Source organism: Quercus suber, unplaced genomic scaffold (assembly GCF_002906115.3).
Source record: "Quercus suber isolate HL8 unplaced genomic scaffold, Cork oak 2.0 scaffold_1348, whole genome shotgun sequence".
NCBI lineage: Eukaryota > Viridiplantae > Streptophyta > Magnoliopsida > Fagales > Fagaceae > Quercus > Quercus suber.
In genome coordinates, this window is record NW_027070731.1 from 1 (window position 1) to 24,443 (window position 24,443).

At 32.2% G+C, this 24,443-nt stretch overlaps 1 protein-coding gene and 3 pseudogenes across 1 annotated transcript; 2 read left to right on the plus strand and 2 right to left on the minus strand.

The window, feature by feature from the left end:
* The first annotated feature begins 2,894 nt into the window (after positions 1–2,894).
* Positions 2,895–3,982, plus strand: LOC112017330 (pentatricopeptide repeat-containing protein At2g02980, chloroplastic-like; annotated as a pseudogene).
* A 682-nt stretch (positions 3,983–4,664) lies between these two features.
* LOC112005291 (extracellular ribonuclease LE-like) lies at positions 4,665–11,357 on the plus strand (annotated as a pseudogene).
* A 44-nt stretch (positions 11,358–11,401) lies between these two features.
* LOC112005312 (ribonuclease 1-like) lies at positions 11,402–15,703 on the minus strand (annotated as a pseudogene).
* A 2,967-nt stretch (positions 15,704–18,670) lies between these two features.
* Positions 18,671–20,299, minus strand: LOC112005318 (ribonuclease 3). The gene is made up of 3 exons (XM_024037564.2): positions 20,198–20,299; positions 19,922–20,077; positions 18,671–19,109 (listed from the first exon to the last, which is right to left on the minus strand). Exons 1-3 carry the CDS (start codon positions 20,297–20,299, stop codon positions 18,687–18,689), a joined length of 681 nt encoding a protein of 226 aa, XP_023893332.1. The 3' UTR covers positions 18,671–18,686.
* Between the last annotated feature and the right edge of the window lie 4,144 nt (positions 20,300–24,443).

The window sequence follows — 24,443 nt, forward strand, 5'->3', positions numbered from 1 at the left end:
TTAGAATTCTCTTTCTTTGGAAGAGGAGAACTATGAAGAAAACATTATGGGATTGAAAGTTTTCAAATTATTCTTGAAAACTCTAGAATGATCTTTTCAACAATATTAAAATTTTCCAATGTACCAATAAACCACCTTTATTTTTCTAATACATACATGCAATTTGTCTTTTATATTTCCTTCTATGTTTTAAAGAATATTGCAATTAATCAATTAATGTTTTTTTTTTTACAAGACTAGTTATTTATTATCAAAAATACCAACCCCCACCCCCCCCTCCCCCCCCCCCCCCCCCCCCTCTGGCGTCCCGGTTAATGTCCCTTCCCTTACTTACTTGCCCTTTGACATTTCTTTTATACTAAATCTACATGATGCAAAACTGGTGTCTTCTCCATCTTCGCATTTTTCCGACCTACCAGACTAACCTTAAGTTGTCTTTCTACCACATCCTTGGTTGAATTTGTAAATCCGGGCAATCATGGATATCAATTGATCACTTCATTTTATTTTGCATGTCATTCTTGGACTTCTACTTTATTAGGTATTCAGGATCCAAAACTAGTATACACTTAGGGTTTCCATTAAGAGGATTGGATTTTTGTTATTCTTTTCTTTGAAGGCATTTGACTCTTTAAGGTGTCATTTTTTTTATATATACATTTAAGGTGCACTTTTTATTTTTTATTTTTAAAATCCATAAAAGGCTCGAAGAGCAGTAATCATGGGATCTTCTAGAAATTTTATGCTAATTGTTCTTTTGGTTTTTATATATATATATATATATATATTTCCTTTGTTAATATAATACTGTAGTTAACATAAAACCTAATTTTGTGAATCTACGTAAGGATCTTCCAATGGTCTTTAGACCAAATGATATCTCCTTCCCCTATTTTTGAGAATCACTTACAATTTTGCCAATGATCATGGGTTCAATCTGAAGAGTGTATGAGTTGTATTTATGCATGTGTGTGTATAGAAAATCTGCTATAGAATTTCTTGTGGTAGAAGTTGTGGTCTTAGTATTTTCCTGAAAAAATAATGAAAATTCTAGCATTGAAATGAAAGAAAAAATTAAACGTGAAGAACTGAATTGAAAATGTATCAAAGTTAGAGACTATAATTTGTAATTTAGTCTATTTCATTTAATGAACCCTTTGTCCCTTCAACCTCCAAATACTTTGTGCATGGAAATTTATCAATTAATTATAATACTTTTGGCTAATTACTAACAATCTTTAATCTATAATTTACATCCTAAAATTTAAAGAAAGTTATAATAAACACCTCAATTAAACCAATTGTGTGAATTAGCACCCTTGGTTGATTGTAGTTTTGGTCACTGATGTAATTTTTTTAAATTTAAAATTTAAGCACACGGTCATACTTTTTGAATCGGTATAAAGCTTAGCAGTAGCGCAGAGTTATATTGGAGATTATGATATTCATTTCGAATTAGATTTAAAACGAAAGTTCTATTGCCAAGAGTTTTGTATTTAAGTAATAGCACATTATCTCCTTTGTCAAGATAATTATTATTCAAATTCCTCCTCCTATTATTGTAACGATCAAATCATTGTAACAAAAAATAAAATTAAAGTCTTATGCAATATTCTTCTTATTTGGTTAAGTTATCTTTTTCCAACTTTGGTATATAATTTGATAGATAAGAAAGAGCATATGCATCAACTTGTGCAAAAATTCCTATCTATTTTAAAATAAGAACTTTTTTTTACACACTCATTTTTTAAAACACTCCACATCAGATTATTTATTTTATACTACGTGCTCGTTTGGCTGGCACGTTTACGTTTGACGTCTACGTTTTTTCAGCCCTTTTTTTTTTTTTTTTACGCGTTTCCAGCTCTTTTTTTTGTAGCAGCACTGTAGTGGCTACTGTTCAATGAACAATTGCTGCAATAGTTGACTTTTCAGCGCAAATTTCACTGTTCACAGACCCACAAATTTCACTTTTCAGCAACTTTTTCATTAAAATGGGTCCCACAATACTATTCACACATTTAAAAATTATTTTGCTACAGTGTTTTTCACTTTTCAGTTTCAGTTTTCAGTTTTCAGTTGTATCCAAACGGACCCTACGTTTCATTAAAATATTAGTTTTTCTTAATTTTTTTTTAATTGTTTCTCTTTCTACATATGCAACAATTACCATTACTCTCTTTCTTCATTTTTGAGATACGTAATGAAAGAATAAATAACTAAATACAAAATAAATAATGTCAATGTAAATTTACACGATTAGCAAACTTGAAAATTACACAATTATATATGGACTGATTTAACATATTTAGGAAAAATTGTATAAAGTTTACATATTTTTCTATTATGTGAATGCTTTTAGGATGTGGAAATTTGAACCGTGATATATCTATTGAATTGAACGATCTTAAGTGCACTTGCACTGTCACTGTGCCCGTGAGAAAGCAAGTGAAGGAACTAACGTATACCCGTAATGCTGTCTAAGAAGATGACCAATGACCCTGTTGGTTTTGTAGATAAGGTCCCTGTAGTCACAACCAGGTCCAGTAAGCAATAATTACATGGACGTGATTACCATGTGAATATGACAAGTCTTTCCCTGCACAACCTCCCAGTCACACAAACATCATACGGCGGCAGCTAACTTTCTCCAAATCAGCCCATTTTCTTCTTCTCACACAATACCCAACACAATAACCTCTCCTCCTCTGTCTCTCTTACCCCATTGCACTTCTCTCAGATAGCTCAAGCAAATCCAAGCCCTTACCATCAAAACCCACCTCCAAAATGACATCACTGTCCTCACCAAGATCATCAGTTGCCGTGCTTTCCATCCTTCTGCTACTTTTATGGACCATGCCCGCCAACTTTTCGACCAAATTTATGGATCATCAATGTCAATGTTTTGCGAATTGCAAGCGAGTGATCTCAAGCCTACTGATGAAACACTGCTTAGCATACTTTCATCTTGTGCTTTGTTAGGAGCATTAGACTTAGGGAGGTGGATACATGAGTATGTGAAGAAACATGGTTTTGATAAATATTTAAAGGTCAAAACTGCTCTTATAGATATGTATGCAAAGTGTGGAAGCTTGGATGATGGCATGATGCAGTTTGCGAACATGTCTGTAAGAGATACACAGGCTTGGTCAGCCGTGGTAATGGCATATGCAACTCATGGGCATGGTTCCAAAGCCATATCATTGTTTGAAGAAATGAAGAGGGTGAGAGTGCAACCTGATGAGATTACATTTTTTGGGTCTTTTAAAGGCTTGCAGGCACACTGGCTTAGTAAGGAAGGTTGTGAGTATTTCTATAGCATGAGTGACAAGTATGGGATTATTCCGGGTATCAAGCACTATGGATGTATGGTGGATTTGCTTAGTCAAGCTGGTCGCTTAGATGAGGCTTATAAGTTCATCGATGGATTACCAATTTAGCTCACTCCCATACTTTGGCAAACCTTGGTATCTGCTTGTAGCAGCCATGGCAATGTAGAATTGGCAAAGTGAGTGATTAGATGAATTTGTGAACTGGATGACTCTCATGGAGGAGACTGTGTGATCTTATCAAACTTGTGCGCAAGGCTGGGAGATGGGAAGATGTGAATTATTTGAGGAAACTGATGAAAGACAAGGGAGTGGTGAAGGTACCTGGGTGTAGTTCAGTGGAGTTGAACAATGTAGTGCATGAATTCTTCTCTGGGGAGGGAGTGCAATCTGTTTCTACAGATTTGCTCCGGGCACTTGACAAGTTAGTCAAGGAGTTGAAGTTGGTTGGGTATGTTCCTGATATTTCTTTAGTTTTTCAAGAAGACATGGAAGATGAGGACAAAGAAATTACTCTAAGATATCATAGTGAGAAATAGGCCGTTGCTTTTGGGCTTCTAAACTCTCCCTCTGGTACAAAAATTCGGGTGGTGAAGAATCTATGTGGGGATTGTCTCTATACAGCAAATTGTACAAGTCATAATCAACAATGAGAAATGAATTATATAAATCTAGCAAGTTGATGATCCGTACCAGCTTCTGGGTTTAGGCAAATGTATGATGCAAGAATGTGCATCTTTGGAATCTATTTGTACAAAATTGATTCCAAAGAGTGGAATAAAGCCTTTTGTTGATTTGTACAGATAAAAAATTGGTTCCAAAAAGTGGAATAAAGCCTTTTGTAATTTAGGCAAATCAATTACTTTTAAACACAAAGCAAAGGAAAATGATGTGGCAAAAGTTTTTCCTGCTCTCAATGAGGACATTTTACACGTCTGAGTGTCTTTTGTTACTATTTTTTGTAATTGGTTTTCTGTAACTTTTTATGTAGCCAGGAAAAAAAAGAAGTCAAAGTTAGTTGTTTCAATATGATAAGTAAATAATAATTTTATTAAATTTATTTTTTCACAAAAATACAGACAAAACCAATGAAGTTGTGGAAATAAGCCAATAATTTTGTCCCAAACTCCCAGTGGGAAAGGCTAATCAGGGGCATTTGTTTCACACAACACATGTGATAAATTAATGGTAATAGCAGGATATGCTGCACCAAATATTCTGTCCACACGTACGTTTTTGCCTATAAATACTGCCATTCACATCATGAAACTATCACCCTAAGTCCAAAAGCAAATTCCACACCTCTCACACACACAGATGAAAGTATGACCCAATTGTGCAATCTTCATTAAGCTTTTAATGGTACAATGCCTAGCAATTGACTGTGTTTCACAGAGTTTCGATTTCTTCTACCTTGTACAACAGGTGAGTGGGATTATTTAAGAGAGAGATCATCTTTTTGAACGCTAATTACTCTTTATTTGATGTTGTCATAATATCAGAACTTTTTTCTTGATTTCACCGCTTTAAATCTTTAATGCAGTGGCCTGGCTCTCTACAAATTCATTGTATTGGGCTCTTTGGGCCTAGATCTTCTTAACTTTTGAGCTTAGGAACCAAACTGTGTCCTTACATTATCCATTTGTTGATTTCATATTGAAATTAACAGGCTCATATATATCTAAACTAAATAATTAAAACTTCAATGAGTTGGTATAATGGTTCTGACTTCTAAAAACATCATGAAAACCATGAGGTGTTGGGTTCAAAACCCCTAACCGCATCTCTTATGGATTCCAATTAATTAAGTCAATTTATTCTAATTTAGATTGGGATAAGAATAAGATCCCCTTCTATTTAATATTCAATTTTCTTTCAATTTTTCATCAATCACACAAAATTAAATAAATGTCAAGTGTCTTGCATTTTACTAAAAATTGGAGGAAATTGAAGGATTTAATGGGAGGGAATCTTATCTTAACGTTATTTTTTGAAAGAATTTCTAAACTGCTTATCATTTATTCAAATACAAATTTCATTGAAAAACTTTTTAATAATACAATATTCCTTTGTACCTTTTCAATGAATTTTTATAATGGAATAATTTTATTAACTTTTTTATTTTTTATTTATCAAAATCAATTGTATCATAATATCTAAATTTGAATTGTGAAGTAAAAACTAAGCATATTAATTGAGTAGTTCAATAAAATACTTCCACCTTCTTTTTCTTATCAAAATGGAATAATACATGATGAGCAATTTGTATACTCAATTAACTGGCATCCTTACGAGGAGATTTTCATGAAGTGCAAAAAATTTAAAGATAATTCTAAGATAATGCCTAAAATTCCCATTAAAAAAAAAAGATAATTCCTAAAGCCCTAGACAATCCATATTTAAAAAAGAAATGTTAATTTAAACATATCTTGAAAATCTACTTTGTTTAATATATGAATGAGTTTCATATAATAAATAAGGGCATGCATGTTTGATAGGAGGATTTTGTTTTTGTTTTTAAAACAGTCAGAAAATAATTTTCAAAAAATTGGATGTGAAACTAGTTTTTAGAGAATAATATTTACATTATATATATGTGTTTGGCTCCACTTTTAGGAACAATTTTCAAAATATATTTTTTATTAAAAAAAATGATGTTTGGGAGACCATTTTACTTTGAGATTTAAAAGAAAAAAAATATTTTATAGAAAATAGTGTGTAGATTACTTTTTTTTTTTGTGTGTGGATAATTAATTATAAGTTTCAAAATTGAAGTTTGGGAGTAAAACCAATGTACCTTTTTTATTTTTTATTTTTATGTAAGGATAAACTTCAAATTTGTGATAAAGATAAACTTTTTAATTTAAGAGATAGAAGAGTTTTGGCAAATCTATGGAGTCCACTATTTTAAATTTATTTATAGCAATGCCATTAAAAACATTTTATATATCTTGAAAACATCCTCTTGATTGTTTTCAAAATTTCAGTAGGGAAAATAGGAAATAATTTTATGAAAATTGTATTTAGAAAACATTAGCTAAACAATAGATTCAAGTGTGGAATCCACCATTTTATATTTCAAACAAATTTTTTTATTTATTTAAATCCTCTTATTAAAAAGACCTAAGATACAAAATATTTGGATTTAAATATGAATTCTAAACACCACATCAAAACGAGATCAGTTAATAAAAATAAACCAAAATAAAATTATTAAAAAAAACATTACTGTGGGAGGAAACTTAGTCTCAGACCCCAAGAAGGAATTGTCCTCTTCAAAAATGGCGTTGAGCCTTAATCCTTAAGGTTTTGCTCAATCCTACATTGGGGAGAGATGCCTTCCACTCATGCCTTATAAGCCTGACCCCAAGACATGAGTGTACCACTACTACACATGATTGCAAGTCTAAAAAACTGCGGGTTATGCATGATTGCATTCCCTTACTTCTTCAAGTTAGGGGGGGGGAGGGGGAGGTGGGGGTTTCCCCTTAAACCCCAAAAAGCGCCTTTTTGTGGGAGGAAACTTAGTCTCAAACCCCAAGAAGGAATTGTACTCTTTGGAAATGGCGTTGAGCCTTAATCCTCAAGGTTTTGCTCAATCCCACATCAGGGAGAGACGCCTTCCACTCATACCTTATAAGCTTAAGCCCAAGACATGAGTGTACCACTACTACATAGCCAAACTTGGGATAGAATAAAAGGAGGACAATCCTCAAGCCAAACTTGGGAGCCTATGTAGTCCTCATCTTGTAATGTACTTGCCAAAGCATGAGCACCTCTCTTACAAGTTACAATGCCGTATTAAATATAGGAAAAAGAAACAATTAATGATCCTCATAATAAAGTTGTCCAACATATCGACTAACCACCTATGTTTATCTAATACATACGTCAATTCGTCTTTTATCTTTCCTTCTATGTTTTTAAGAATATTGCAATTGGTTTTTGGAGATTGTCATCAACTCTTTAAGAGAGGAGTCTACTTCTATGTCCTCTTTTGGTTATTTTATCCAGGATGCTAAGTTTACTGCAAATTCATAGCTTTCTTCTAAATAAAAAAAAAAAAAAAAAATACCACGCCATTTTTTTAAAATTTTTTTTAAAAATAGTTTTAATTTATGAAGTCTACTCGTGGTGATAACTGTTCATCATCAAACTAAGACACCAATTGATTTTTGGTGTAGGCAGAGATTAAAAGCTAGATCATTTATTTGATGACAAGAGACCTTACCAACTAAAATAACTGAAACCCACAAATACCACTCCAAGTTAAATTATAAGTCACGCGAAATAGTATAAATTATTTTTTAGAACTATTAAAATGACATTGATTACTAACCTATATAATAAATAAATATGATAATTATATTAAAAAAAAAAAAAAACTAAAACAGTCAGACCAAAAGTAGAATAACCTAATCCCTTCCATCTAGCAGATAATATCCTAGGATTTTATCTCAAGTAAACTCTATAAAATAATGAATTTAAAGTGTTATAGAATATAGATTCCACGTTAATTTTGTTAGTTTGAGTTTTGGTCGTCGGCGTCGCCCAAAAAGTACAGGAAAAGAACAAGGAAAGAAGGAAAATAAAAAAAATTAGATCTACAACATCATTGGAAGTTAGAAAATATAGACTGCGTTTATTTTATTTTATTTTTGGATAAGTAATACTTACATAAACATTGTTTTTATCCAAAGAGTAACACATAAAAATAACAAATTTCAAAATTTATTGGGATAATAATATTTATTTATTTTTTGATAAATAATCCTTACATAAATACTATTGCTTTTGTTCAAAGAATAATGCATAAACAACAAAATTTCACAATTTATTAGGATAATAATTAAGTTATGAGTGATACAATACGTGGAGAATTAATAACCATTTAGCCTAAATGATTTAGGTATATGTAAAGTGATTTAAACTTATGTAAGTTATCATATAGTGAGTTTTTTTTTTTTTTTTTTTTTTTTGAGGAAGAATGTAGCTTATTTTATTAAGAAACTTATGTAAGTTATCATATAGTGAGTTTTTTTTTTTTTTTTTTTTTTTTGAGGAAGAATGTAGCTTATTTTATTAAGTAAAACCGGCTATGTCAGCCAAAACAACAAGAAACAAAAGTGGTGGAACATCCTCCATCCACACTACAACATCCGAAACACAAATAGCATGATGAGCTAACTTATGAGCAACAATATTACCCTCTCTCTTTACATGAGAGTAGTGTAATTCATTAAACAAATTAACCATAATTCTAATTTCATCCAGCACCAAACCCACGGTTGAGAAGAACTCAGTATCATCACTTAAAGCCTTCACTAACACAAGCGAGTCGGTCTCAAGGATAACATGTTGAAAACCCAGGTCCAACGCAAACTGCATTGCTGTTGCGACAGCCATTGCCTCAATTTCTAGAGGGCTGTAAGCGTGGGATATCTGTTTAGACAGTGAACCCAAAACCATACCTTCACTATCACGAATAACTACCCCAATCCCTGCCCTGTTTTCCGTTGAGAACCTGGCCCCATCACAATTTATTTTAACCAACTCGTGTTTGGGTGGTTTCCACTTCTGCGTCAGGGGAGGAACAGTCTGATGCGATGTGCACGGTGGGTTAAGTGCAAGGAATTCCTGAAGCTGATCCTTAGCCAGAGAGGAGATTTGGTGCGAACTACAGCTGGGTTTATTCATTCGGACCTGGTTCCGTTGAGTCCAGACTGACCAAGCTATGACCGAGAAAAGTTGTGATCATATAGTGAGTTGGGAGAAATTTTCTTTGAATCAATTTAGAGGAGAATTTTGTTAATATAGATATGAAGCTAATTACCAATGCAAAAAAAAAAAAAGATATAAATTTTTTTAGAAGTAGATATAAAGCTAATTTTACACTTTTTGTTTTTGCTTTTTAATAAGTAGATAGGGAGAAAGGAGGAAGTTAGATTTGAACTACTGACATGAGACACCATAAATGAGACCATTATTGTTAGACAATTACTTGAAACCAAATCTAATTATAATTTTAAATATGAATTCATGTGAGACTAATTGTATTGTTTATATTAATTTCTAGTTAATAAAAAATAGTGCCTTGGTTGGGGGTATTTTTTCCACTTTAAAACTGTTAACATGAGTTCAAATTAATCTTTATCTTACTGATTCATTCATTGACATGAAGCTGGTTTGGATAATTAACTTGCTAGATTTATACAATTCATTGCTCATTTTTTATTTCCGCATATTTTAAAGATATAAAGATATAGTTGTGTAGAGAAAATGCTATGTAATATGGCCAAAGACCTTAACTGGGTTTAGGCAAATGTAAGATCATGCAAGAATGTGCATATTTGGAATCTATTTGTACAAATAAATTGGTACCAATGAGTGGAATAAAGCCTTTTGTGGATTTGTACAGATAAATTGGTTCCAAAGAGTTGAATAAAGCCTTTTATAATTTAGGCAAATCAATTACTATTAAAGTCAACTTTTAAACACAAAGCAAAGGAAAATGAAGTGGCGGAAGTTGTTCCTGCTCTCAGTGAGGACATTTTACTGGTCTGAGTGTCTTTTTGTTGCTATTTTTTTGTGGTTGGATTTCTCTAAATTTTTATGTAGCAAGGAAAAAAAAGAAGTCAAAGTTAGTTGTTTCGAACTTTCAATTTGATAAATAAATCATAGTTTAATTTAATTTTTCACAAAAATACAGACAAAACCAATGAAGTTGTAGAAATAAGTCAATAATTTTGTCCCATACCCCCAATGTGGAAGGCAAATCCGGTGCATTTGGTTCATACAACACAGGTGATAAATTAATAGCAATAGCAGTAAGCATATGCCACACCAAATATTCTGTCCAGTGTCCACACTTATGTTTTTGCCTATAAGTACCGCCATTCATACCATGTCATTACCACCCTAAGTTCAAAAGCAAATCCCACAACTCACTCACAGAGAGTCAGTGAGAGAGACAGTTGAAACCCAATTGTGCAATCTTCATCAAGCTTTTATTAGTACAATGCCTAGCAATTGGTTGTGTTTCAAAGGATTTTGATTTCTTCTACCTTGTACAACAGGTGAGTGGGATTATTTAAGAGAGAGATTATCCTTTTAAACGCTAACTACTCTTATCCATCACAACTTTTTTTCTTGATTTCACCATTCTAAATCTCTAATGCAATGGCCAGGGGCCCAGGCTCATATTGTGACACAAGGCAAAGTCGTTGCTATCAAACAACAGGAAAACCCAAAACTGATTTCGGCATTCATGGGCTTTGGCCTAATTACAACGATGACTCATACCCGTCCAACTACGATCCTAACAGCCCTTACGTTCAATCCAAGGTACCAATGTCTTATTAGGAAAATGTTAAAGTTGTTATCAATTTTACTATATGAAATTTATAAACTAACTTGACAATAAATGTAATTGGTGCTAAATTGACAACATAAGTACTTAAATTCTATACTAATAAAGTTCGTTGTATATCATTCTATAGATTTCAGACCTAATTAGCAAAATGCAAGTAAATTGACCAACACTGGCTTGCCCAAGCGGCAGTGGTTCCTCGTTTTGGTCACATGAGTGGGAGACATGTGACTTGTTCCGAGTCCATCCTTAACCAACATGAATACTTTCAAGTAGCTCTAAACCTCAAAGACAAAGTAGACCTCCTCCAAATTCTCGAAAGTGCAAGTAACTCTTCATCTCTTTTTAGTTCCAAACTTAACTTTTATAAACCTTCTCTTTGTTTTTTTTATTTTCATTTTAACGTTGAGTGGGAAAAAAATGTTACAGGGATCCACCCAGATGGGAGTTCTTACAGCTTAAGTAGCATAAGTGATGCTGTAAAAGGAGCAATTGGTTATGCCCTTGGGATAGAGTGCAATGTTGATGCATTAGGGAAAAGCCAGTTTTACCAAATTTATCTTTGTGTAGACACTTCTGGGTCAAACCTCATCAAATGTCCTGTGCTACCAAAAGAGGGATGTGCCAAATTTATCTTTGAATTGATGATAAGAGGGTAGAAATGAAAATTAAAACATCATAAAATGGTTATCACTACCATTTTTTAAAAGGAAGGGAACTCAATCTTTGAACCACATTTTCCCTTGGGAAATATAGGACATTCAATGAGGCCTGACCCAAAAGTATCCACACAGAGGTAGATTTGGTAAAGCTGGCTGTTTCCAGATGCATCCACATTACACTCTATCCATGGAGTATAGCCAATTGCACCTTTTATTGCATTTTTGATGTTCTGTAAGCTGTAAGAGTTGCCATCTGGATTTATTCCTGTATTTATTTTCACAAAAGGCATGAATTATTAAGGACATTACAGGCAATCAAAACCTAAAATCTAATAAACTAAGTGTTACTTAAAAAAAACAAAGCACTAAAGAATTGAAAATTGAATTTACCTACACTTTTAAGAGCTTTGAGGAGGTTTGTCTTCCCTTTCAAACCGAGAGCTGTATGAAGTATCCATGTTAGTTAAGTACAGACTTTGAGCATGTCCCATGTTTCTCCCACTCGTGTGTCCAAAATTGTATATTGTAGCTACTAGGGCAAGCTAGTGATGGCCAATTTTTTTACATATTGCTTATATGGTCTGATATCTATAGCCATGAAAAAGGAAGATTGAGAATCATAGTTCAATCTAGGAAAAATTATAACAATATTTAACTAATTTAATTGAAGCCTTCCCATAAAAAAAATAATAGTAATAGTAATTAAAGCCTAAACTCCAAATGCTTTTAAGATGAGCAAGGTTTGGGTTCAATTAAGTGCATCCTTAGCACAGGACCCAATATGATATAGATAAGTGAATCGTGACATATAGAGACTTGTGGTTGTGGCAGCAACACATCAGGTCTAGTACACAAAACTGAAAACACTCGATCCAAAAGTTGTCCTTGCAAGATACTACTAATTGTCATGATTAAAAAACTATGCAATTTCTATCCTTTTATTTTGCGTTTTCAAAAAGAAACACATGTTACGGTAACTCATTTAAGCCGTTAGAGCATTCACATCTGGTATTTTCAAATTATTCTATTTTACCATCTCAAAAACTATTTTATTTACTATATCATACAATTTTACAATACATCCAACATCCCAACTTTTATTTTACAATTCAACAAATTAAAATAATATAAATTAGATGTGGAAGAGGCAGAGAAATGAGAGAGAGAGATGTGGGAGACAGCTAGAGGAGAGAGAATAAATTAATAAAAAATATATACAAGCTGCTACAGTACCATCTTACATATAAGAGCATCCACATCAGTGGATGTAAAAATTTTGTAAATTTACACATCTAAAACCTACTTTTTCTATTTTACACATTTACTTATTTAAAACACCCATATCAGTTTATCTATTATACACACTATTTTCTTTAAATAATCATTTTATATTCTTTTTTTATTATTTCAACAACTTTCCTATTTAATCCTACTTTCTCGCTTTTCCTTTCTGAACCGAACGCTATTCTCTCTCTCTCTCTCTCTCTCTCTCTCTCTCACACGGTGAATCTTCTTTCTTTCATCTTTCTTCTCCAGTCAATATTTCTTCTTTCGCCTATTTCTTCATCAGAAAACTCCATTAACAAACCAGCAAACCAGAAAACTCCATTAACAAACCAGAAAACTTCACTTCAACACAAACCCATGTCAATCTAAGTCCGATCCAAGCACGGTGCCAATCTGAAACTCCGATCCAAGTACAGCGAGAAGAACTCCGATCCAAGCACGGCGAGAAGAACGCCGATCCAAGCACGCCGATCTAAAACTCCGATCCAAGCACGCCGATCCGCCATAAGCCCCGATCCATTCTCTCTATCTCCGTTGGTGTGTCCGTGTGTGGGTGTGTTTGGTTTTGTGGTGTCTGTGGTTGATTTTGTTGTTGATTTTGTGGTTGATTTTTTATTTTGTCTGTGGGAATGTGTGTATCAGAGGAAGAAGTAGATGATGAGGGGGTTGGATTTGCAGTTGGAGAAGAGAGAGAAAAAAAGGAGCAAAATTAAAAATTATTAAAATAATGTATAGAAGATCACAGTAACCGTGTATATATCCACGGTTACTGTAGATCTTGTATATTTATGCACAATTTTGCACGAGTTTACACCCACTGATGTGGGTGTTTTTTTGATCAAAATGTGTAAAAAGAGCTGTTTTTTGTATTTTACAAGATTATTCATGAGCTGATGTGAATGCTCTAAGATGGTATTGTAGCGGTATTGTAAAAAAATTTACAATTAGCAGCCCAAATGAAGCTTGGTTTTTGTGCTTTGATGGTTAAATTTGCCAACATATGGCATATGACAGTGTCAGTGTGAATGCTCTTACAATAAGCACGCCCATGATTTAAGGAAATTATTTATATGGGCTTTGGCTCAAGTAGCTGGGTAATAAATATAGAATTTGAATTGATTTGTTTTTTTGTTTTTTGTTTTCCCTTGTTCCCAAATAATACTCCGTAATAATAATAGAGAAAAGTCAACAGATTCCTGCATTAGTTTAGAAAATATGTTTAGAAACTTTTAATAGAAAAAGAAAAAAATAATCAATTTTTTGATGACTTTTTTTAGTTTTCATGAAAATAGTATCAAAACTTTCATAAAATGGTTGGATTTTTGTTAACTAAATCTATAATAATAAGTAAAGGATGCCATTTCTCTTGCCATGAATTCAGGAAGGAGAGAAACAAAAATGTTTTAGATATGCATTCACCTAAAAAAGAGGGGGGAAAAAAATCTAAAATGGGAAATTTTATAAAAGTAAAACGATTTCACCTCACCAAAATGTTTAGAATCACACTAAGATTGTAAAAATGGTAGGATCGTACATGGGATCGTGTAGGATCGTATAGAATCATAGGATCGTATGGGATCCTACCGATCCTACCAAAAACAAAAAACTTTTGGTTTTTTTTTTTTTATGGGATAAATTTTTTGTTTTGATGAAACTTTAAGGGTTTTTATTTTTTTATGTTGTGATGGTATGACTTTTTATTTTATTTTTATAAAATTATGTTAACCTAAGCAAATGTTTTCTAGTTTCTAGTTCACTTGTAATCAAAACGAATGAATGCTTCATCATTTCTAAATGAAGAATTTGATGTTGGCTTTGCTGCCTTTTAAGCTATAATGTTGTTAAATTTGTTTGATCAATATACTAATTTGTGTTATAATATTACTAAAATATTTTTTATATATATAATTTTATCAGTTATGCTTGTATTTGTATATTGATTGATTGATTTTTTTGAGCATGTTCTTTAATTGTTGCTGAGTGGTATAACTTGAATAGTTGAGTGTAAAATTGTATCTTGATATCTTTTGTAGCTCTAGTATACAAATATATAATGTCTACATAGATGATGAAATGGATAATGATGATTAAGAATTTAGGACGATAGTTATAAGAATCTTAGAATGAGAATAATTAAATGTTCACTCCACCTTAATATTCATCTTGCTTTTGGATCTTATATTGTAGTTAGCTAGTTTCCATTTGCTAACTTATTTTGGATTTCAAACTTGGAACTTAGAACTTAGAAAATATTTTCCATATGTTTTGATAAATATTTTGGTATTTGGTTGTTAATTAAACATTTATTTAACTTTTTAGATACTTTGGGTCAAAACTTAAATATATTTGTTTCGTTTGTATAGACTTAGCGATGTATGACATGCAAATTACATCATATGATGCAAATCTTAGTTTTTTTATGGATAAATTTATAATTTTTTACATGATTATTCAACATACAAAGTCACTATTAATGTGTTTTTTGCTTTAAATATGAAAATATGTAGGATCTTACAATTCAGGATCCGATCCTACGATTTACGATCCCATCTACCTTCAACGATCCTACGTAGAATCCCGATTTTGACAACCTTGGTTGGCATTATTAGTTGGTTTATACATAGTAATAGTATACAGCTAATAGTCTAGTCATTTCTAAAAAACAAAAAACTGTCCAATTAAAATAGTTTCTGTTAATTACGTGGCCAGACTTGTAGAAATTGATGGAATTTCATAGTAAATTACACTTTGTTATACTTGTGACTTTTTTCTCAAAAAAAAATTGTTATACTTGTGACTGGTCATCTCAGAACCTTGTTTCTTCAAATAAAATAGAAAACGATTCACAAAAACATTAAGAACAAAATGTGCTATGATTTTGATGCCAAAAGACTGATATATGAAAAAAAAAAAGAAAAAAAAAGAAAGAAAAAGATTTCAAGTACCTTATCCTGATTGAAGGAATTGTTAGGATCACAATTTGAAGGGTAAAAACCATCCCTGTAATTAGGCCAAAGCCCATGAATGCCAAAATCTGTAGTTAGGCCGAAGCCCATAAAAGCTTAACACAACAATTTATGCTTTCATATTTGGGACAACTAAGATTGACATTGGACCATTTTCTCAAAAAAAAAATATATATATATATATATATTGGCACTGGACCTCTGGTAAGATTAGGATAAAGACATGCATAGCGCACACACCTAATATAAAAATGATTGGATTCTGATTGGTTTGAGAACCAAGAACTTTTTTTATTTATGTTTTTGGGTTATAGAAAATTAGAAACACATTTTTCTTTTATCAGTTGCATCTCGAAATGTCTTCACATTTAAAACATAGCCAGACTGATAATTGATAAGTCTTACGTACACACCATGGACAGCTCAATGCAATGAAATATTCTTCTATTCAAAGATTATTCTTTTGAAAAATGCCCTTGAAATCTAATAGCCCACAACCTAACATTGAGTTCATGTTCAATCTAGTGTGAATGCCACAATGAGAGTCCAATTTATGGTACATCTCTTTGTGGATGGAGAGAAGAGAGTTGAGTTTGGGAGAATAAGTTTTCAGTGACTCTAATTATTAGGTTTATTATATTTGAAGCTTTGGTAAATGAAAAATATAGAACCTAATAGTCTAACTCAATAACCTTATTTGATTTTATAATTTGATTTTTCTTTTTCAATGGGGAGAACTTAAATTTGAATCCCCTACCATACTCAGAAAAAAAATAATACTGTAATGCGCAAAGTTCATATGTCAATGTTTGTTAAAGGAATTTTATTTGGAGAGATTTTGTTGGATTAAATAAAGTGAATCAAACACTAGGACTAGAAGGCTCATGTTTCTTTTGAGTCCTTCATTTGAATGAAGAATTAAAATTTCACTTGTTTGAATGAAATTGGTGTACCTTGTGAAGTATGGTGGGTTGTTTGGGGTAAGCAAATTGAGTGTCTTTTTGTTAGAAGACCTCCCCTCAAAAAGGAAAAAAAGGGGGTCATTGAACACCAAATCAATACATTGATTTCAAGATAAAGTTTATCGGATTAATTATTAAAGAAATTTGTTGGATTGAGAAAAAAAATCAATACGCAATTAAAATTCTTTTTTCTTTTTTTTTTACTTTTGTATGTAATATTGTAATCCCATTGTAAATATGGATTCAATTCTAATATTGTATTATCAAGAAAAATGTATGAGAAAATATAGTCCTTTAGACTTTTTTCCCATAAATATAGGACATAAGGCCAAACCACATAAACTCTTATGTTTTCTTTCTTCTTCTTCCTTTTTTTCCTTTTCCATCACATATTTTTGTACTTTTAGTTTTAACTACTCTTTGTTGAATAAATGATCTTAAAGTTTTGTTCAGATGGTTGGAAGAAAAATTGGAGACTGCAAATTGTAATTGGTCTTAAACTATCCAAAAGAATATGTTGGATAGTGCCTCTCTTTTTCTTTCTTTCTCTCTCTTTTTTTTTTTTGAGAAACATTTTTTTCATTAAGATTTACTTAGCTATTTCGTTTCACCTCCATCACTAGTCCATGGCAATAATATGAATGCATCTATTCTCTTTCTCAAGAACTAGATTTTAGACTCGTAAATTGATTCTTTAACAAGCCCATGCCTAGCTATTACAAAGCCCAAAAGTACATGTAATATCCACACTAACCTTTGGAACTCTATGCAGTATGCAAAGAAAACACAATGGATTCTTTAACAAGCCCATGTCTAGCTATTACAAAGCCCAAATAGATCCCAATTAAGATTGTTTGACCCATCTCTTCTACATCTGAAGGCTCTCACACGCCAACGGGGCTTGGCTCAATTGGTAAGGTTCGAACACTTTGTCTAACCAACCTAGGTTTAAGTCCCGCTGCGAACAGGAGTCCATTGGTGGGCATTTATACGAGTTTGCCCAAGGACTTTAACTCTAACTAGCGCCCTGCTCAGGGGCTAGCGTAACCTAGTGAACCGTCCAAGGGCTAACGTAACCTAGCGAACCCTATTTTCTTTAACCAAAAAAGAAAAAAAAAAAAAAAAAAGAAGACTCTCACACAAACTTAACCTTCCATTATTCTGTCCAACGGGGGAAAAATTATTCAAACAAAGAGACGCAAATAATGTAGATAGCTTCAACTGGTGGTCTCAAAGTAGCGTCTTTTGATACAGAGATCAGTCCAAATTAAATTGATTGGAATAATCCACAAGTTCCAAAACAATGACTTTTAACTGATTTTTTTTTAATAAACATCTTTTAATTTATTTAACTGAAGATTAAAGTAAAGATATAGACCATATGTATCTTCAAAGAATTAAACTTCAGGAAATAATTAAATCCTTATTTCCTAGATAATAGAGTTCGTAAATTGATGAAAGATTTTCCTTGTTAAGAAGATGAATGACTTTTATTTTTTATTTTTTATTGAAGACTTGAGAAGCTATATTAAGTCCAAAGGGGATTTCATTCAATTGATAATGTCTTCTAGTTCTAGGAGTGGCATATATAGATTCCTAGTTGGAATCCTTTGAATATGACATACACCTTGTACGTTCAGGTGTTTGTTTGAAACTATTGGAGCCTTTTTTGGGTTACCGAAATGAACCCAATCTCCTTATTTAGGATTTATTTAGAATTAATAAGCACAAATCCATATCCATTAGCAGCCAAAGGAGATAAAATTCTTCCTTTTTGTTCTAAATTAATCAATAAACTATATTACTACTAATTAGAAAATAAAATACCATGCCTATTTATTCTAATTAGTTGTAATATAGTTTATGGATTAATTTAGAATAAAAAGAAGAATTTTATCATATCTTTAAAAAAATAATTAAAATTTTATAGACCAATACAGAGAAGATATGACTTATTGCTCAAATTAGAATTATGCATAAGCTTGCCATCACTTTATTATAGAGAAGGTGACAAATTATAGTAATTTGTTTCAAGACTAAACATAAACAAATTATAATGAGTAAATGATGATAAAAGATATATTCCTCTAGCTAGTCCTCAGCCACAATCTTTAGAACTTAGGAAACTGGACTTTTGAAGCACATCTTCCTTTTGGAGGCACTGGACACTCAATGATTTCTGACCCAGAACTGTCCACACAGAAGTAGATTTGGTAAAGTTGGCTGTTACCATGTGAATCTTTATTGCACTCTATCCTAGGAGTGTGCCCAATGCCATTTATTATTGCTCTTACAATGTTGTCTAAGCTGTAAAATCCATCATCTGGTTCAATTCTTGCAATCCTGAGTATTTGTAGCAGGTTTACTTTTTTCTTTAGATTGAGAGCTGCTTCAAAGTAGTCATGTTGGTCAATTTGAGATTCTGAGCATGTCCCATGTTTTTCCCATTCATGTGACCAGAACCTAAAGCCATTGCTACTTGGGCAGCTAAGTGATGGCCAATCCTTTTGCAGATTGGTCATGAGGTCTGAGAGCTACAGAAACCATCATATATACATGAATCACATAAGAAAATTTAAGGCAAAATATGTATTATATAAACTGATCAGACAGACTTATAATGAACTTGGGCAAAATGTCCTAGCTTGTGAAGTACCAAACTCAAAAGAGGTGCATGACAATTAGAATTCTCCTTTTTCGTAGAATTTGATAATTACAAAAAATGAGGGAGAGAAGACTTGAAAATGGTTTTAACAGTTCTGATGTGAGATTCAAACCTAAGTTCTCCTTATAAAGAGAATTAGATAATATCACTAAATGACAAAGCTCTTGATAATATTGTGCTTTACATTTGGTCCTTGAAGTGGATAAGAAAATTGGAGTGCATGAACATGTCCTTGTTCATATGTATATATGCCTAGGGCAGGGGTTTCACATTTTACCCACTGCATTTTTACATGATTTAATTTAGAGTGGCCATATAAAATGTGTCATTAATTTCCATATGGGAGCTCTAATCTTGTATTCAATTTGCAAAAAATAGAAGACAAACTTTTTGTTTTTTGAGTGGCCATGATATAGAAAATAATTTGAGATGTTTGAAAGCATTTACTTTCTCTTTTTCCAATGAATGGAAAATATTCTTAGCAAGTTCTAGGGCAATTGATCGAGGCATAGACCTGTATTTTTTCACTTATAGATGCACGCATGGCATTTGTAAAAACAGATATAAAATAACCCTAGAAACTATGTTCCTAATCTTCAAATGCATGTTATTATATATGATAAGCTCAATTCAACTTCCACTAATCATTTATAAGATCATGGTACTAAATATTATAAGAACCTGAGATTTCTCGAAGACACTGTTAGGATCACAGTTTGAAGGATATGAGCCACCCTTGTATTCAGGCCAAAGTCCATGAATGGTGAAATCAGTCACAGGCTTTCCTGTCTCAGGATAGCAACAACTGTGCTTTGAGTCACAGTATGCTCCTGGCCACTGCATACACTCACATATGATGTTTGAAACAATAAAAGAAAGTTTTTAAGTTTTGTAAACCCCCATATTAATTTAGAGGAGAAAAACGTTTATGAAAATGATATCAAACACCAAACTCACCTGTAGAACGAAGTAGAAGAAATCAAAATCCTTTGAAAGGCAAAGAACAGATAGATATTGTAATATCAAAAGCTTTATCAAGATTGAATAGTTGAGCCTCATCTTAATTTTTTTTGTTTTTTTTTGGGTTCCCTTTTTCCTTTAACAACTTCGTTGGATTGCTTTTTCATTTATAAAAGAACATAATGGGGTAGGTTTGAGTTTGAAGCTGAATTTCTGGGCAGAATGTAAATGTTGTGAACTGAATATCTGGGATAGCAGTCTTGTTAGTTTATCGTGTTTGCGTGTGCGCCATGACTGTTATGAGTTAGCTTCCCTTCCCAATTTCCTGATAAATTCATGACTTTTTGTTCTCCTTGATATATCATGCTAGCACTGAGGTGGGAAATCTGAGTGAAACCTAATTCTTGGAGTAGAAGCCAAATCTTGGTTCATTATAATGGAAGCCATAGTAAAGAAAATCCATTAACCCCATAACTATATATATGTAGTCCAGAGGTCTTTTTCGTTGGCGTTGCCATAGATTGGTGCTTGGATTGGCTTCACTTTTAGTTTTAGACCAAGGTTCAAAATGGATGCTGAATTAATTCACTACTCTCGTCAACACTTATCGTAGTGAAGGCTAGTGCTATTGCCTCAAAAACTACACACAAAAGCGTTTACTTGCAAATAAAATGAGTAATAGCACAAATGCAACACTAATAACTTTTTTTTTTGTTGTTGTTATAGTGTGATGATAACAATCAAATGTTAAGAAAATTTCTGTGGGGTCATCAACAAAATCTCCAATGATGAGTCGGTGATAAATGCTCATTGGAGTTGAAAATTAAATGGTAGATTTATCTTTAAAATTTAAACCTAAGAAATATAGTACTTGATCCCCTTCAAGAATTAAAACTAGTCCCCGCAAAGACTAAAATTAGCCCAAATAATCTAAAAATAAAATGGCCATGTTGGCCCATTCTTTGGTCTGTGGCCCCTAACAAACCCAACTTTACACAGTGAATAGTAAACGTGTATATATACATGGTTATTGTTTATTTGCAAGACCATTGTGCATATTTAGACATTTTTACAAAGACTGATGTGGGGAGTTTTTGGGTTAAAATGGATAAAATTGAACACTTTTTATATTTTAGAAAACTATCCATGAGCTGGTGTAGTTGCTCTTATAACTTTTTTTTTTGTTGTTGTTATAGTGTGATGATAACAATCAAATGTTAAGAAAATTTCTGTGGGGTCATCAACAAAATCTCCAATGATGAGTCGGTGATAAATGCTCATTGGAGTTGAAAATTAAATGGTAGATTTATCTTTAAAATTTAAACCTAAGAAATATAGTACTTGATCCCCTTCAAGAATTAAAACTAGTCCCCGCAAAAACTTAAAATTAGCCCAAATAATCTAAAAATAAAATGGCCATGTTGGCCCATTCTTTGGTCCGTGGCCCCTAACAAACCCAACTTTACAAATCAAAAATCCCTAACTGGCATGTGTATCATTGGCTGTGAAGTTGTGTGAATGGTTATGTCGTGCATGATAGTGTGTTAAGTTGATTAACATTTTGCTTTTTGCTATTTGACTGCACCTAAAGAATTCATTTGGGTTTTTCTTTTTTTCCTTTTTCTCAAAACCTTTTTTTTTTTTTTTTTAGTTAGATCAATATTGAACATATACTATAATAATAAATTTTTTTTTATTTGTAGATTATGTGACAATTAACTACAATTTAGCTTCAAGAAAAAAATGCAAATATTTCAAAAGTCAATGCAATGCAATATATTTTATTTTATTTTATTTGTAGATTAGGTGAAAGTTAACTGCAATTTAGCTTCAAGAAAAAAAAAATGCTAATATTTCAAAAGTCAATGCTACGCAATATTGCAACCTCTAATGCCAATATCTCGATCTCTAAAAATTCACAATCAAAATTTTATAAAGAATTTTTTTTTATTATGGAATATGAATTTTTAACAGGCTCTTCATTTAGTACTTTAAAAAAGAGAGTGCTACTAAATTTAATATAGAATCAATCATAAATGATTCTAAAGGAATGTCTAGTTTCATTTTGATATAAGATTTAGGGTAAATTACACCGTTGAAGTTTGGGTTACTTGGACTTTACACCTCAAAGTTTCAGAACTTTGATTTTGTACCTTGAAGTTTGGTTCCGTTAACAATTCACCTCCATGGTTAGTTTTTGCTGTTAAAATAAAAGCTTACCTAGCACTATCCAAACAGTACAGTTTTGCCCAAGCTAAAATACAAAACTCCAATCCTAAATTATATCGTTTTAGTCATATTCTAAAATCCCAAATCACTCTTATCATCACATCAGCTACTCCAAAATCGCATAGCAGGCCTCAACATGAGTTACTCGAATCCTATTACTATACCCACTCGGGCGCTTTGGGTCCATCCTTGCCTGTACTGTCTTTAAAAAAAAAAAATGGTCGGGTTATAAAAAAATTCAAAACCCTAATCATCCTCAAATCCTATTACTATACCCACACCCAAATTTTATTACAAAAGGCCTGCTGCTAGTAAAGTAATGGGTAATCGGCTTAGTCTAATTGGGGGATTCTGAATTAGTGTCTATATGGTATATTTTTCAAACTCTTGTTAAAACTGTGCAGTGTAAGAACATGTTTTCTCATTTGTTGGTGCCTTTCTTTTATTGTTTACTGAAATTCATTTAGTTACATTTAGTTATTCATGTTTGAAAATTTTAATTTTTAGCTTATAGATCATAGGTATCTTCAAATTTCAGAAAAAAAAAATTCCTAGATAATAGAGTTCACAAATGGATGAAAGAAAAAGCAAAATTTTCAAGAAACTTATAGACAATCAAAAATCCTATGCAACATCGGTTGGCTCAGCAGGCAGGGCTTGGTTATATGGCGCTGATCCAAGCAAAAAGTTTGAGCCATGGGGCTTGGGCTCAGTAGGATGTTTGGACTCTGGTTGGGTTCAGACTGGCATTACCGATTGGTGATTAACTTCTGCTCTTGTCCATGGTGGATGATGGGCTAGTTGTAGAGAGGCCCATGGTTACCTGAATTGCCTAGCTCAATTGAACAAACACCTTCTTTTTTTTTTTCTTTTCTTTTTTCAAAAAGAGACAATTACTTTTCGTCTTTCTGAGTTCAATTATGTTATAGGAATTCCTTAGAGGGTGTTTGATTTGAGAAAAAAGTAGGTGTTTTATGTATTCATTGAAAAAATTAGTATATTTTTACTTAGTTTTCATTTTTAGTATCTTAAAATTTGGATTTAAATACACATTTTTAGCGTTTTTCATTTCAAGTGAAAACGAGTAGAGTGGCATTTTCATTAATTTCTTGAAAATGACTAGAATTTACCAACTATTAAGTCCTTTCAAGTCTGACTTATACAATAACTGAAGTGACTTGTGTAAGTAAAAAAAAAAAAAAAGTGCTTTTCTCCTAAAATAGATAACCATTCAAAACTGATTTCCAAATAGACTCAAATGTGAAAATGAGTTTTTTTTTTTTTTTTTTTAATTCAAATTCTTAAAATGAATATAGAAAAGTGAAAATGAAAGTGAATACACCATTTTTTAAGAACCAATCATCACCTTAGGTTCTCTGTTTTTCCCTTATGTAAGTAAAACTGGAGGGCACTTATATTCTAACATACCGTTAATTGTACCGATATCTAGAAGTCTGTCAAGGGGCACTAACTTTTTGCGTGTGATAAATGAGCTGATGTAAAAACTGGAGGGCACTGAAATGAAACTATTTATCACTGCAACATGGATATCTTTTCTCTTTTCTTTTTTTTTTTTTCTTTTTTTTTTTTTCGTTTTGCAGCATGGCATATCTGGAGTCAAAGAAATCACTTCATACATGGGGGACTTCTATTAGACCACAATATCATACCTGCAAGAAGTATTTGTAGGAATATGAATTACTCCAAATAAAGCTATAGCATTTACAGAGAATAGAATGGTGACAGCATAAAATAAAAGTTGTATTTGGTATCAAATGATATTATGTTAGCGGTATCAAATCTAATAAGTGTAAAATATATCAGCAAAAAATAACTACTCCACTAATAAATGAAAGATATATATATTAATGGGTCGTTATTTTTATACACATACCTCTCATTTGTTGGGTTTTGATATAAATGATACGGTATCATTTAATACAAAATACTTTTTCTTCCTAGAGATTTCTATAACATGAATTGCGGAAGGGTACCCAACATTGTGTCAAAGAGA